Source organism: Prionailurus bengalensis, chromosome A3 (genome assembly GCF_016509475.1).
Source record: "Prionailurus bengalensis isolate Pbe53 chromosome A3, Fcat_Pben_1.1_paternal_pri, whole genome shotgun sequence".
Lineage (NCBI taxonomy): Eukaryota > Metazoa > Chordata > Mammalia > Carnivora > Felidae > Prionailurus > Prionailurus bengalensis.
This window is the reverse complement of record NC_057354.1, coordinates 134,377,250-134,392,655: the sequence shown is the minus strand read 5'-3', so window position 1 is coordinate 134,392,655 and position 15,406 is coordinate 134,377,250. Positions and strand designations below refer to the sequence as shown.

The following is a 15,406-nucleotide window of genomic DNA, read 5'->3' as shown; positions in this document are numbered from 1 at the left end:
CTGAGGTTTCGTGGAAAAAGGAAAGATGACTATCAAAACTTCACAGCTAATCCTTGTGGCTAGCAACCATTGCTAGAAGTTGAAATTAAAGAGCTTGTCATCAGATTTAAGAGCACATTCACAGGCTATTAAACTAACGCAATCCCATATGATGGATTTAGAAACTATGTGATAAAGAACTACTGTCCTTTGTTTTCAAATAAAGGCTACAAGCGCCCAGGTATATGTGCTCCCTATTCAGCCAGTGCCATCTGGGTATAAAAAACAGGAAGTGCTGAGACCTTTCACTGAAAATAAAAATTCCTCTCCTGTATCACCGCTTTAAAAAGCAGACTTGGGGGGCGCCTGGGTGGCTCAGTCGGTTAAGCGTCCGACTTCAGCTCAGGTCACGATCTCACAGACCGTGAGTTCGAGCCCCGCGCCAGGTTCTGGGCTGATGGCTCGGAGCCTGGAGCCTGCTTCCGATTCTGTGTCTCCCTCTCTCTCTGCCCCTCCCCCATTCATGCTCTGTCTCTCTCTCTCTCTCTCCCCAAAATAAATAAACGTTAAAAAAAAAATTTTTTTTTTAAATAAAAAATTAAAAAAATAAAATAAAAAGCAGACTTGGGTGGGATAGGAGGCAAAGTTAAGACAGATCTGAAAGCACAACCGTAACCTACTAATTTTGAATCCCTTCTCAAAAACAAAGAGCAAAGTTATGGAAAAGACAAGAACAACAAAGAAGTAGATTATTTTAATATATACCAAATCTTCCAGATTGCAATTAGCTCCATTCTTAATTAATTCTTTCACTATTTCCAAGTTGCCTTGTTCAGCAGCTATCATCAGTGGAGTCTGGCCACACTAGAGAATATAAAAGACACAGAGAGCTTTTCAAGATGCTGTACTTTAACTGAAATGCCACAGTTAAATATACCCTGCTTATCACAATGGTATGTCAAACATTGTTTACAGAATTTCTTAAGTTTACAAACACCTTTGAAATCTTAAGTTTCCAGTTGACTAATAATATAAAAGTCAAAGAGAAAACAAAACGGTTTTTTTTACTACAGCATTAGTAGTCTATTTTTGATGCTAAATTTCATTCAAAATAAATAAACATGAGGGGAACCTGGGTGGCTCAGTCGGTTAAGCGTCTGACCTTGGCTCAGATCACGATCCCATGGTTCGTGAGTTCGAGCCCCACAATGGGCTCTGCACTGACAGTGGAGCCTGCTTGGGATTCTTTCTGTCTCTCTGTCTCTCTGTCTCTTTCTCTCTTCCTCTCTCTCTCTCTCTCTGCCCCTCCTCACTTGTGCTTTCTCTCTCAAAATAAATAAACTTAAAAAACAAATAAGTCAACATGAATAATACTAGGCTCTGAAAAGTAATCACCACAATGTATATAAAAATCTTAGCATTCGGGGCACATGAGTGGCTCAATTAGTTAAGCATCCAACTTTGGCCTGGGTCATGATCTCACCGTTCCCGAGTTCGAGCCCCGTGTCGGGCTCTGTGCTGACAGCTCAGCACCTGGACCCTATTTCAGATTCTGTGTCTCCCTCTCTTTCTCTGCCCCTCCCTCACTCACGCGGTCCCTCTCTCTCTCTCTCTCTCTCTCTCTCTCTCTCTCTCTCTCTCTCTCTCAAAAATAAACATTTTTTAAAAAACTCTTAGCATATTTATGGTAACCAAAATCTCTAACTATAGCAGATAGAATATGATACAGAATGTGGTTTTAATATATTTAAGATGTTTGTCAAGGGCAAAGGGGAGGAAAGTAAAATAATAAATAAAAACCATCTAGGTGCTATATATATAATATACATAAACAGTTTTTTTAAGACCTCCCTTCTAATCTTAATCCATTAAACTAAAGCTTCTGCTCATTACACCACAGTTTCCCAGCCTGTGTGCCTAGAATAAGACACGGTAATAAGAGACAGTACTTCCTGAGCCCTGAGACAGCGTGGCAGGGCCCGGGCAGCCAGATCCTGGGATGGGTTCGCCTCCAGCAGCAAGGCTCACCTACAGCAAGGGCAACGCACACACTGGCGCCTTCTGTAAGGGCCACGGTGTGAAACAGGTTAGCGGCTCTGGGCTAACGGTGACGGTACTAAAGGTGTTACCACATACTTAAGGTATACGAGAAAAGATTTACACTGAAAATTAAGTTCAAGTAGATAAATATTTATCTAAGCATCTATTTACTATGTGTATATCAGTGGGGGGTGGGGGAATAGACGTGATTTTTAAAATGCTAATATGACATCATTTCTCTGCTTAAAATCCTCAGTGGTTTCCTGTTGCTCTTTTGGATCAGAACCAAAATACTGACAGTAGCTGTGGCAGGACTACCTCAAAACCTATTCTGGGCCATTCCCTCCTCACCAACAAACCCGTAAGCTCTTTCCCACCTCTGGACCCTCACACAAAGTTTTCCCTCTGTCCCACCCAATTAACTACCAAGAATAAAGTCACGGCTGTTTCTAAGTTACTCTCTCTCCACAACTGTAGTGTGAAGATTGGTTAAGCAAGAACTAATAGAACAAACAAATGTTTTGTTATAAGGCCCAGCTTATAAGGTCACATCAGCTCTTGGGTCAAATATCAACCCCTCAGGGAAGCCTTACCAACTCCTCTAGTTTTCCTTTACTATACTAATCCTTGTTTGTAATTACTTACATTTGTGGGATTAACACCTGATTATTATCCTTTCTCTTAAAGGCTCTAAACTCCACGAGAGTAAGAAGCATGTCTGTTCTTTTATTTAATACTATATCCCCCCCCCCCCAAAAAAAGAGAAGCAAACCAGGAAACAGACTCTTAACTATAGACAACAATCTGATAGTTACAGGAGTGGAGGGGATGGGGGATGGGTCAGGCGGGTGATTGGGGGGATGCGCCTGGGAGATTGGGGGGGCACCTGGGTGACTGGGGGGGCACCTGGGTGATTGGGGAGTGCCTGGGTGATTGGGAGTGCCTGGGTGATTGGGGAGTGCCTGTGTGATTGGGGGGCGCCTGTGTGACTGGGGGGGCGCCTGGGTGATTTGGGGGGTGCCTGTGTGACTGGGGGGAGCGCCTGGGTGATTGGGGGGGCGCCTGGGTGACTGGGGGGGCGCCTGGGTGATTGGGGGGGCGCCTGGGTGATTGGCAGACACCTGAGACACCTAGTGGCTCAGTCAGCTAGGCATTTGACTCCTGGTTTTGGCTCAAGTCACAATCTCACGGTTCCATGAGTTCGAGCCCGCACTGGGCTCTGTGCTGGCGGTGCAGAGCCTGCTTAGGATTGTCTCCCTCTCTGTCTCTGCCCCTCCCCTGCTTGTTCTCTCTCTCTCTCTCTCTCTCTCTCTCTCTCTCTCATTTTTTTAAAAAACAAGCGAATAATTACAATAATTGGCAAAAATGCAACAGATGCTATTATAAGAAGAACATAAGAGTTAAACACAAATATTGGTTTAAACAAAGCACACACGTAAAGTGCATTAAACACAGACATTCTTATAGAACAACGGATACTAAATTACATGTCATTCAACCAAAGTCATTAGGGAATGAGATATTATCCACAAATAGATTTTCCAGGTGAAAAAGTTTATCCTTTAAACATTAAATTTGATTATATATTGTATGATAGGCATTAATTTATAAAGCAATGCACACATTACTTACTACTTATTAAACAGATTACCTTTACACATCATGTTTACAATTCTGAGTCACAACTACAGACATCAATTATCACACCCAGCTTGCCTCTGTCAGCTCTAACCTCTGACCAACTTTCTGCAGCACCCTTCTCCCTTCTAATCAACCAGGATAAAAAGTGAGACAACAAAGTCATTGGTATAATATATAAATTAAAGCCAATTAACCCTGAATCTATGGCCCTAAGGATATATGAATTTTACATCAGAATTTTCAGATTAGTAACTCCAGAGATTCAGATGTTTTTTGTTTACTTTTGGGGGTCACAGTCACGACAGATAGTTCACAGAGACAGGTGCTTCTAGCATATGAGGGGAAAAAATAACGTAGATGTGTAAAAATACCTATAACACAAACACGAAAGATGATATAAATGTGATTAACTAGAAACACGCCAGACGAAAGACTTGAATAGTCGTTAGTTTCTCTTGGAGAAACTATTAGTTGTCTCCCAATATCGAGTGACGGGATTGTGTTAGGGGCGGCAACGTGCTCAGCTTAAAAACAAAACCAAAACCAAAATGCCCACGTAGTTCAGCCTGGCTTGCAGCTGGAATGATCCCAGGACAGTGCCCCGGCTAAGTGGCCCAGGCCGGCCCGGGAACCGGATGAGCTCGGCCGGCCTGTCTCTGGGCTTCTTGCCTCACGAGACACAATGTGGCGTTGTGACGGCCAACGCGAAGTGACCAGCACACAGTGAGGAGTGGACAGAAGGGCAGAAGGAGCCTGGGAAGATCTCCTGAAGCCGTCATATCAACCTTGGAATGGTTCCTCCGGCTTATCAGCGCGTGAGAAAAATAAGACCTTAAGTTGATGGAGACATGGTTGTAGGAGCTGTCGCACGCGGTCCAAAGCGATCCTTAACTGATACACCTTTGACAACTACACCACTCAAAAAGATAAATAATTTACCAAAAAGGTTGCCGTGAAGTTATTACATTCTAAAAGATAGAAGAAAAGTGACCTTATAAGCTGGGCCTTATAACAAAACGTTCGTTTATTCTATTAGTTCTTGCTTAACCGATCTTCTAACTACAGTTGTGGAGAGAGAGTAACTTAAAACAGCCGTGACTTTATCCTTCCATTTTCAAATGAATCGCTAAAGGCCCTTTCCATACCTAATCCCACGCATCCCAGCAAACCCCAAGCCCACTGCTTTCCAAACTACACAGGATCACCTGTTCACACAACCCTTACTCCACTTACGATGACCTCAAGCCGGAACACATTAGAACAGAACACTGCACCAAGGGACGTTCCCCCGACAGGTCACCATACTTTATCTCAGCTCCCCAGAAGACTACAGTGCAAAAACACTTCCTACTCAGGATCCCTTTTTGTTCTTCCCAAATCCTAGGTAGTCCTACTTGAATTTATTTAGGTGTACCAGACCTCAATAACCAGTGCCCTTTAAAGCAAATCTTGGGAGAATATATACTTCTTCCAATAATTGTAATGAAACTAAAACATTTTTAAATTCTCCTTTGAAATTTGCCTCAGAGCCTATTTCTAAGCACATAACAAAATCCACTCCTTGAATTGACAGTCCCACTTCATTTTCTTGGAGAATACTGTCCCACCTCAGCACTAAAATCTTATACCAAGAAGACCGCAGAGAAACTTTCTGTTCTTTTCTAAAAATAAAAGCCCATCACTACTTTACAAAGGGCGAAGACCTGCCATCATTGAGGATGTTCACAGGCTGAGATTTATCTAGTTTACAAATAAAGCAGAGAGAAAAGGTGGCAGGAAATTAGCATTTACTGATGGCAGCCAATTGTATGCTAAATACAGAAATTTCCCCCACATTATTTTATTTTATTTTAAGGTTTATTTATTTGGGGGGGGGGGGGAGGCGGTGAGGGAGAGGAGAGAGACAGACAGAATCCCAAGCAGGCTCCATGCCATCAGCACAGAGCCCAACACTGGGCTTGAACTCACAAACCACAAGATCATGACCTGAGCCAAAATCAGGAGGCAGATGCTTAACCGACTGAGCCGCCCAGGCATCCCACACAGGCTTGCATTTTGTTTTTAAAGTAGGTTCTACAACCCAGTATGGAGCCCAACATGGGGCTAGAACTCATGACCTTGAGATCAAGACCTGAACTGAGATCAAGAGCCAATCGCTTAACTGTATTTTATTGATTTGAGACCTTTTCAAAACTGATAACCAAAACACATTAACATAAGGTAATTACATACTTTTAGGGGCAACAAAGAAGAGAGGAAATCCACACAACTTTATAGAATTCTATAAAATTTAAATTTTATAAACACTTGTAGAAGAAAAATACAATAAAAGGACTTGAGAAAGCTACTTTGTCTCCATCACTCACGCTGAGCCATAGTTTAACAATCCAGGTTGTTTCAAATCATTATTTTAAAACTCGAATTTGAATGGATACAATACTACACTAGATATAAATACCATTAATATTAGTTAAATGCTACCTCATGCATGAGGTCAACTTAAGCTCTATACCAAATATGCTTAATTCTTTACACAAATTAGATTAATAAAATTTTGTGCTCATTGATGTGCTATATTTGTCCTTGCATGTGAGGCTATTTTTTCAGTATTCCCATAGAAAATGTCTATGAAGTAATACTTACTATTTTTAAACTATAATCATTTTATTATTCCAAGTATGTTAATATATACTAATTAAAATGACCACTTTTGTAAGTAATTCTTTTTATTTTTTAAGTATATTTTTAAATTTATTTATTTATTTTGAGAGAGAGACAAGAGTGAGGGAGGGGCAGAGGGAGAGGCAGAGAGAGAGATCCCAAGAGGGCTCTGCATGCTCAGTGTGGAGCCCAACATGGGGCTCGAACCCACGAACTGCAAGATCATGACCTGAACCAAAATCAAGAGTTGGACACTTAACCGACTGAGCCACCCAGGTGTCCCTAAGTAATTCTTTCATAACAGTGAACAATCTCCAATTATAAATTTTCTCTTATCTGTTTAGAACAATTATTGACAATGCACAATCACAGAGGAGTCACCTACCCAAAACATACTGTGTTCAATATAGAAACAGTGAATGTATCAGTACATCATTGGATGAACTTACTCTGAAAACTCAAAGAATGGCAACAGAGCATAAACAGATTATGATCTGAAATCAAATAGAACAGCGTTCAAATTTGGGTTCTATCGGGTAATATCTTGGATAGGAAACTGAGGGATTAAGTCCTTTACCTGTAAATCAAGATAAGTATCAGCATTATTCTTTTATTTATTATTATTTTGCAATGTTTATTTATTTTTGAGAGAGAGAGAGAGAGACAGCACAAGCAGGGGAGGGACAGAGAGAGAGGGGGACACAAAATCTGAAACAGGCTCCAGGCTCTGAGATGTCAGCACAGAACCCAACATGGGGCTCGAACTCACAAACTTCAAGATCATGACCTGAGGCAAAGTCAGACACTTAATCAACTGAGCTACCCAGGTGCCCCTCAGCATGAGCTGATTCAATAAAAACACTAACTATCACAAGGTTACTGCAGTAACAAAATTTTTTTGTTAAGATTTCCTTATGAGAGCTAACATTTAATGAAATTCAGGTACCCTATGTCAAAAATAATCATAGTCATAAACTAGTAACTGTTGATTCAACAGCTTTAAAAACATTTATAATATTTGCATATTCATGTTCATAGCAGCGCTATTTAGGCAATAGCCAGGAGGAAGAAAAATCCCAAAAGTCCATCAATACATATATGCATAAACAAAATGTGGTATATACGTACAACTGAATGTCACTCAGCTTTAAAAAGGAAAGAAATGTTGTCACACGCTACAACATGATTGCACCTTAAGGATATTACGCTAAGTGAAATAAACCAGTCACAAAAAGACAAATTCTGTATGATTCCACTTATATGAGGGACAAAGAGCAGTCAAGTTCCTAGAAACAGAAGTAGAGGAGTAGCTGCCAGCGGCTGGGGAGAGAAAGAAATAGGGAGTTGGAGCTTCAAGTACTTTTAACAATCTTACCAAGGTTAAGAACTTCCTATTTCTTACATTTTTCCTTGGCACAACGCCTTGTACACAGTAGTCGGTAGTCAACCAATGTTTGTTCAAGGATTTTAATTTCAGAAACTTGGTCTTACCTCGTTTCTCTCATCTACATCTTTGCATTTTTCTAGAAGAGCTTTCAGGGCAGGAATGTTTTCCTCTTCCACATAATTTATTACACTCTGTGATATCAGAACTGACATTTTCACGAAAAGTTGTAGTTCTCTTTATTGCAAAACCTGTCAAAAGCAGATTAGATAAGACACACATATTGAGTAGGAAAGCACAGATGTGACTGAGGGGGGAAAAAACCTAATTTATTACTAACTATCTTATCATTCTTCACCTTACATTTGTACAAATAGACCTCCACCTGCAGGAGCGAAGGCCCCACAGCCCAGCTGTCAAAACGCCCACCCCGCCCTTGCCAAGACTCACACACAACTCGGCCTTAACTCATCCAAGTCCCAAACTCCACACTCATCCCCCCAGCCGTCCTCATCACCTCCCCTACACAAAAGGAAGAGCTCCACTTCTCCTCCACCTCAGGAAATGGCAGCTCCAGCTCTGTTCCTCCATGGAATTCTCTCTGCCTTGTCTCACCCTCTCCACTCCACATTCAACCTATTAGCAAATCCTTTTGGCTCTACCTATAAAACATATTTCACATCCAACCACTACTCACCACCGCCATCACAACCACCCTGGTCCAAGCCACTGTGACTTCTCATCTAGATCCTAACTGTTCTCCTTCCTTCCGTTCGCCTTCCTCACAATCGATCCTCCGCGAGGCAACCACGGCGATCTTCTGAAAACGTAAGTCTGACCAGAGCTTCTTAACGCATAACATGCATCGGCATCACCTAGACAGCCTGTAAAACACAGATGCCTGGGCCTCGCCCCCAGAGTCTGACTTGGTAGGTGTGGGTGCAGCCCCTGAGTCTGTATCTTTAACAAGGTCCCGGCAGCCGCTGCTGCTGACTGAAGAACCACACCTGGCAGAGCACTGAGTCAGATTACATCCTTCTTTGCTCAAAGCCTTCCAATGGCTTCGCCAGGAACTCAAATCACGGGTGTTACCTTGGTCTCGATGACTCTAAGTGACCTCATCTCCCACCACTCTCCCTTATCCATTTCATTGCCTGAAGAGGTCAAGTGCTGTGCCACCCCAGGGATTCTGTCTGCCTAAATCTCTTCCACCGAAACGCACATGGCTCCCTCCCTCACTTCCTTCAATCACCTTGTTAGGAAAGTCTAATCTGACCATGTGATGTGAAATAGTAACAACCTCACACATACTCCACAGGGGTCCCCACATTCCCACCTCCTTGCCCTCCTTTATTTCTCAATGGCCCTTACCACCATTGGAAATACGACATCTTGTGTGTTTATTGTCCATCTACCATTACTAGAATGTAAATGCAAAAAAAGTAGGCATGATGTTGTATCCAGTTGGACACCCAAATACAAATAAACAAATCTCAACCCATACCTTACACAAAATGCATATACTAAAATTGACCTAAATATCTAAAAAACACAAAACTTCTAGAAGATAATATAGACTATTCTGGATTAAACAAAGATTTCTTTGATATGACACTAAAAGCATGGTTCTCAAAAAAAGAAAATCGATAAATCAGTTCACTGAAATTACAGACTTTTTCTCTAAGAGAATACCATTACCTGGGACTAGTGATGTCTTTTTTCCTTCCATTCCCCCCCCCCCTTGAACAATGTCAATTACTGGTATTCCACGCTTGTCCCCTCATCGTACTTTATAGCTCCTGACTTCTCGAGTTTCACGTGTTCACAGACGGACAGGAATCATGCCCCAGGATGGCTCTACCCCGAGCTTTACTCATACCTGGTTTCTATGATGAGATTTAGAACCTGAGAGCTGAAATTCAAATGAGTTTTGGGACTCTGAGTTAACACTGAACTGAGACTTTGGGGGCCCTTGGGATAGGTTGATGTGTTTTGCATGTGGGATGGAAGTCTATCTTTGGGGACCAGAAGACAAACTATTCCACTATATGATTCCATTTATATGACATTCTGAAGAAGGAAAACTATATGGACAGAAAATAGAACAGAGGTTGTCAGAGTCTAAGGGGGGAGAATGAGGTGACTACATTGGGGTACAAGAGCATTTGGGGAGTTCTTGGACTATTCTATATTCTGATTGTGGTGGTAGTCGCATGATTATATGCATGTGTCAAAATTCAAAACTGGACACTAAAAAGGTAAATAATATTGGTGTGAATTGTACCTCAATAATACCTTATTTTTTAAAAAATCCTCAAAGTTAAGTAACTTCACTCCTCAGAATCAATTCTTTTTTTTTTTTATTTTTAATTTTTTTTTTTCAACGTTTATTTATTTTTGGGACAGAGAGAGACAGAGCATGAACGGGGAAGGGGCAGAGAGAGAGGGAGACACAGAATCGGAAACAGGCTCCAGGCTCTGAGCCATCAGCCCAGAGCCCGACGCGGGGCTCGAACTCACGGACCGCGAGATCGTGACCTGGCTGAAGTCGGACGCTTAACCGACTGCGCCACCCAGGCACCCCCCAGAATCAATTCTAAAAACATAAAAAACATGGACAAAGATTTTAAATACAACACAATTTTATTCATAAGAACAAAAACTCAGATATGGGAGATTACATAAATTATGATATGGTCACACAGTGGAATCAGATAGAGTCGTCGACATGTTTCCAAAAAAATATACTAATGAAAAAAAATGTTCGTGATATATTTAGAGGCAGAAAAAAAAACTACAACAAAAAGCAAAAAAACTATACAACATCTCAACTATTTTAAATATATACGTTTTAAAGTACTGAAATGAAACAGATCAAATGGTGATGGCATTAATGTAAATTTTATTTTCTTTAGAAACTTCATTTCCTAATGCTTATCCCCTCTCCAGGAAGTATAATTGACATACAATATCCTATTAGTTTCGAGTGTACGTTGTTATCTCCATCTGTCACTACACAAAGTTATTACAATACTATCGACTCTACTGACTGTACTCCCCAGGCCGTACATTACATCCCCTAGAATATGATATTTTATCACTGCAAACCAGTGAGAGAAATTTTTTGAAGTCATCACCAATATCCAACGCCTCCATTTGTTCTCACATCTTCTAGGATCGAGGCTAAAACCCCACTCAACCCCACAGCCCAGCCAAGCTGAAGCACTCAAAGTTGCCCCCACCTGCGTCCTGCTCCACACACCCCTCCCTTTTGCTCAACTTACTCCCTCCATTTTGAACACTATCCTCACATCCACCCTTTCAAAGCACCGACTGCTCTCTTCAGCGTGCAACAGTTACCATTTTCAGTCTAATGTACTTCCCAACATCTGAGATCGGCCAACCCCACTCTCAGTGCCCTAGCTCAGGGCCTTCACCATATATGCTAATCAAGACTCCTGAGGGTACAAGAGACAAATTTAACCCAGCTTCAGCCAAACAGGAGACTTATTTTAAGGATACTGATTTATTTCCCATAAGCACACTGTGGGAAAGGTGGGTGTCCCTGGACCTCAAATGCCAGGAGAATTCTCATTCTCTATTATAGACCAACTTTTTCTACACAAGTGGAAAAATGGCTGCCAAGAGCTATCTAGGCCCAAATCAGGTTCTCAAATCAGAGAAAGCAGATGGTGGTTTGTTCCCAGATTCAAAAGTCCCAGCTTGGATCAAGTGCCAACCAGAACCAATTAACTATGGTCACAGGGTTGGGAGGGGGTTACAAGGTCACATAGTATTGGCACTGTTTTCAGAAAAGAGAAAACTGTTATAACCTAGGCACTTGTCCTAAAAACTCCTACTGCACCTTCTCTCACCTGGATCAATGTGATAGTCCCCCAACTTAGTAAGTCTCCTGTCTCCAGTCTTCCCCTACCTCAACCCAACTGCCACGGCGAAGCAAGAGGGATCTAAAATAACTTCCTTTTTAAAATCCTTCTGTTAGTTCCCCATAAATTCATGCCGGGAGAACAAAAGATGGTGGTTTTATTACTCACGAGTCATTCAAGGAATTGAAGCCCCTGAAGCCTTTAAACGCCATTGTAAATATTCACTATTCAATTCTACGATTCCTATGGAAAACTCTGCTCTGTGCAGAGCAGTGAGAACTCATACACGCATTCCTGGGTTACGATGGTGAAGACAGGTAGATCCTTCACAGTCTGGCCACATCTGACCATTCCAGCCCCACCTCTGTCTCCCCTTCCAGACCCATCCCTCCCACCCTCTACCCAAACCTGCTTCCCCACTCCCAGGTCCAGGCAGACTCATCTACTAATCTGACCGCCCCACACTTTCTTTTTGCTAGGCCTCCGCACCCATATCCCCCTGAGTTTAGAAAGCCCATCCTCCACAGATATGCCCAGACAGTTTCTACTCGTCTTCTGGACGTGGCTCTAACGTTATCTTTTTCTGGAAGCCTCCACTGGCTGGCTGCTCACTCTGAGTTGGGCCAGTGCCCTGACTCTCCGACTCCACACTCTGTGCATACACCTAAACTTAGACTGCTTATATACCATTTTACCTATCCTTGTCCACAGCTCTAAACTCCAAGTTCTTGCAAGAACCACCTGGTATCTAACACAATGCCCATAAAATTGGGGCCGAGAAAGAGAAAAGCAGCCCCTGGCTGTCAGGAACTGGCCTGGCACGCACAGCCTGACCCTGGTACTGTCATGTGAAGATAAACACGGACAGCCAAGTGACTGTGTAGTGTATACCCAAGAAACAATGAATAGCATGGCGGGGGCGGGGGGGGGGGAGTTTTAAGTAAAAGTGAGAGCTAAGACTGGAAAGTGAGGGTGGCTGGTTAGATCCTAACTTCTTCAAAGATGAGGGCTGTCTCTCCTTCGTTCTCATCTCCCCAGAACCTACCACAGGAGCAGTGCAGGTAGAAACATCCCAGATAGCTGTCAAACTGGATAAATGCACAGGTATACCAAACGTGCCCCCTCCGTAGGTCTTTGCTGCCCACAGGCTCTGCTTCCCTCAACAGCCCCGTTTTCTACCATCAACATAACCAAGGATGGGCACGTGATCTGGGACCTGCGAATGCTCAAAAACATAAGCCAGGCCAACGAGATTCCTCCCTTGAGAACTGGGAATTAGAGACAAAGACTCAGTTATTATGGGCCATTTTCAAAACGATACAGTTTTGAGACAGCCAGTCAGCAGAGAGAGAACCGAACAGATAAGAACAGAGAAAACGACTCCTCATAAGGAAGAAAACAAACGTGGCCCCCGGGGAGAGGGGCAGAAGGTGAAGCTGCCCTGGATGCTGACTTCTTGCTGATTCCCATCAAGTCCCATAAATCTCCTTTTCCCTGAGGTAAAGGAGTAAGTCTCCAGCCCTTGCCTTCAAAACAGCCCTAAATGGTGGCAGATAAAGCTGAGAAACTGACAGTTTTTGAGCAAAGGCAGGAAGAGGGAGATGGCACGCTGGCATGGTCCTGGGGAAGGTAATCTCCCAGCGGCGTTCGTGACCCCGACTAGAAAAACACAAAAAATGAGAACTCCCCAGCCAGGGAACCACCAAAACAACCCAGGGGAGAGGGGACGGGCGGTGGGGATGACGAAGAAAGGACAGATATGAGCTCGAACAAGGTAAGATCCTCCATATTTGACCTTTTCACCTACCAAAATATCGAGAAGAGAGATTCGGGATGTAAGATCAAAGAAACCATGCGACTGGAGATTTTTTTTTTTTTTTTGACATCTTTGAAAACTCAAAGATGATTAGATGCCAAGCATAGGTGGCTGGAGGAGGGTGCAGCCATTAACAAAAAGAGGGAAGAGGGAACTCGGAAGTGGGGGTGGGGGAGGGGTGGAGTCAGGAGTTCTCTCTGCAGGGTAGTGCCCCCCTCCCTCCTCACCACTCCCGCCCTGGGGTGCCTTGGCAGGCTGAATTTGAGGTGCTCCAAGAACAGCTGGGTTGGATAATCCACCCGGCACTGGGAAAAACAGATCTGGAAATCATTCACACAAAGAATGCAGAACAAGGATTCTCATCCTTGCGTCCACCGGAGTGACTTGGTAAGTGGGCCAGATACACGTATTCCTTGGCTTCTCCCCCAGAGAATCCCATTGGGTAGATCTGGGGTGGGCCCAGAACCGACATTTTAACAAGCACCCCAGAATGATTCTCACGAGCGTGTCCGTGCCACTAAAGCTCCAGAACAAAGAACGCAGTCTTGCCCGCAGAATTTATCAACCTTGACTCTCCACCAACTCCCCTAAGGTGCTTTAATTTTTTACACGTTTGGTCCTCCGTGTTGCCCAAGTATGGGCAATGCCAAGACGTCAGAATCACCCCCGCCCCCCACAATCGGAAGGGGTGATTCCAGAGCCACACCCCAGGCCAGCGGTAAGGCTAGCAAAACCACATTTTTAGCCAGCGCCCCTAGCGGCCGGCAGAGACGCTGCCCTAAACGGTCATTAATAAGAAAACACTGCTCGTCGGTTTAAACCCCTGTGTCAACAACGACTTGAAAGAAAAATAACCCAATATTGCTGGCTGACAAGGAAATCGCTTCCCTAGAAATAAATCCCAGGCGCGTCGCAATCAATGGCTTGCCGGTATTCGGCCGGGCAGATAAAGGCCCACACAGGACAATGGAGCAATGAAGCCCGGTAAGAAAGCAAGGGAAGAAAACCAACCACCCCGCCCTTGGAAGCCCGAGGAGAGAAATCTGGAACGCCTGCGGTAACGGTACCAGCGACGGCGGGTCCCCCAGTGGAGGCCGTGCCAGCTGGACAAAAGAAAAACAATGGTTTCACTCAGGTTCCCCGCCCCAGCCAAGCACCTCTCCGCCGGCCGGCGGACTGACCACCGCGGACACCAAGTCCCAGACCTTCCCGGCGCTCCAGCTGGCCGGACCCCGAGCCCCCCCCCCCCCCGCCCCGGCTCCCAGCCGCGACCCCCCACCCCCGGCCCGGCCCTCTCCCCGCCCGGCCGCGGCCCTTCCTCGCAGGGCCTCCCCCCTCCCCCCCTCCCCTCCCCCCCACGCCCGGCCGCGGGCCCTCCGCGCTCGGCCTCGCCCCCTCCCCACCCACCTCCCTCCTCACCCGGCCGCGGGCCCCTCCACACCCGGCCTCGCCCCCTCCTCACCAGGCCGCGGGCCCTCCGCACACGGCGTCGCCCGGCGAGACACCCGGCCTCGCCCCCTCCCCGCTGGGCCTCGCCCCCACCTGCTCGCCCCAGTCATCCCGCGAAGCCGACCACCGCACTGACCGTCTCATAACGCGGCCCGAGGACCGCGCCTACAGCTCGAACGGAAAGGACCCGCTTTGCCGCGGGCGCTGTCAGAGGACGCGAAGGGGAGAGACGGCGGCTTTCAGCGCTTCGCCCTCAACAAACCCGGCGGCCATTTTCCTCCATCTCCGCGAACTGACAGATCACGTGGCCGCGGGTGACGGGGCGGGGCGGAAGGTGGCCACGCCCCCCCGGCGGGCGGGGGCCAGCCCCGAAGGCTGCGGGGCGCGCGCGGGCGGGTGGGTGTGTTGCAGGGCCAGCGAATCACCGCGCCCAGCGGCCCTCCGCCCCCTCCCTCTGGCCTCCAAAGGGGTGCAATTTGACAAGCGCCGCGGGCAGTATTTTCTTCCTCGTCGGTGTCACTCTTCCGATTATCGTTCACTCACTCCTAA

General features: G+C 45.2%; 1 protein-coding gene across 20 annotated transcripts in view; it reads right to left on the bottom strand.

Annotated features, from left to right (window-relative positions):
* The window catches only part of KIDINS220 (kinase D interacting substrate 220), a 100,435-nt gene extending 85,266 nt beyond the window's left edge, over window positions 1–15,169 (bottom strand). For 14 of the 20 annotated variants that reach the window (XM_043604602.1, XM_043604604.1, XM_043604603.1 and 11 more), the window contains exons 1-3: window positions 14,994–15,169; window positions 7,813–7,956; window positions 745–843 (exon numbers count right to left, since the gene is read on the bottom strand). In XM_043604602.1, the coding sequence (XP_043460537.1) occupies window positions 745–843; window positions 7,813–7,920 (207 nt within the window). In that variant the 5' untranslated portion in view covers window positions 7,921–7,956; window positions 14,994–15,169. Of the gene's footprint in view, window positions 1–334; window positions 354–744; window positions 844–7,812; window positions 7,957–14,950 lie in introns of those variants that run through there. The other 6 variants (XM_043604595.1, XM_043604599.1, XM_043604597.1 and 3 more) reach the window with 3 other exon arrangements.
* Between the last annotated feature and the right edge of the window lie 237 nt (window positions 15,170–15,406).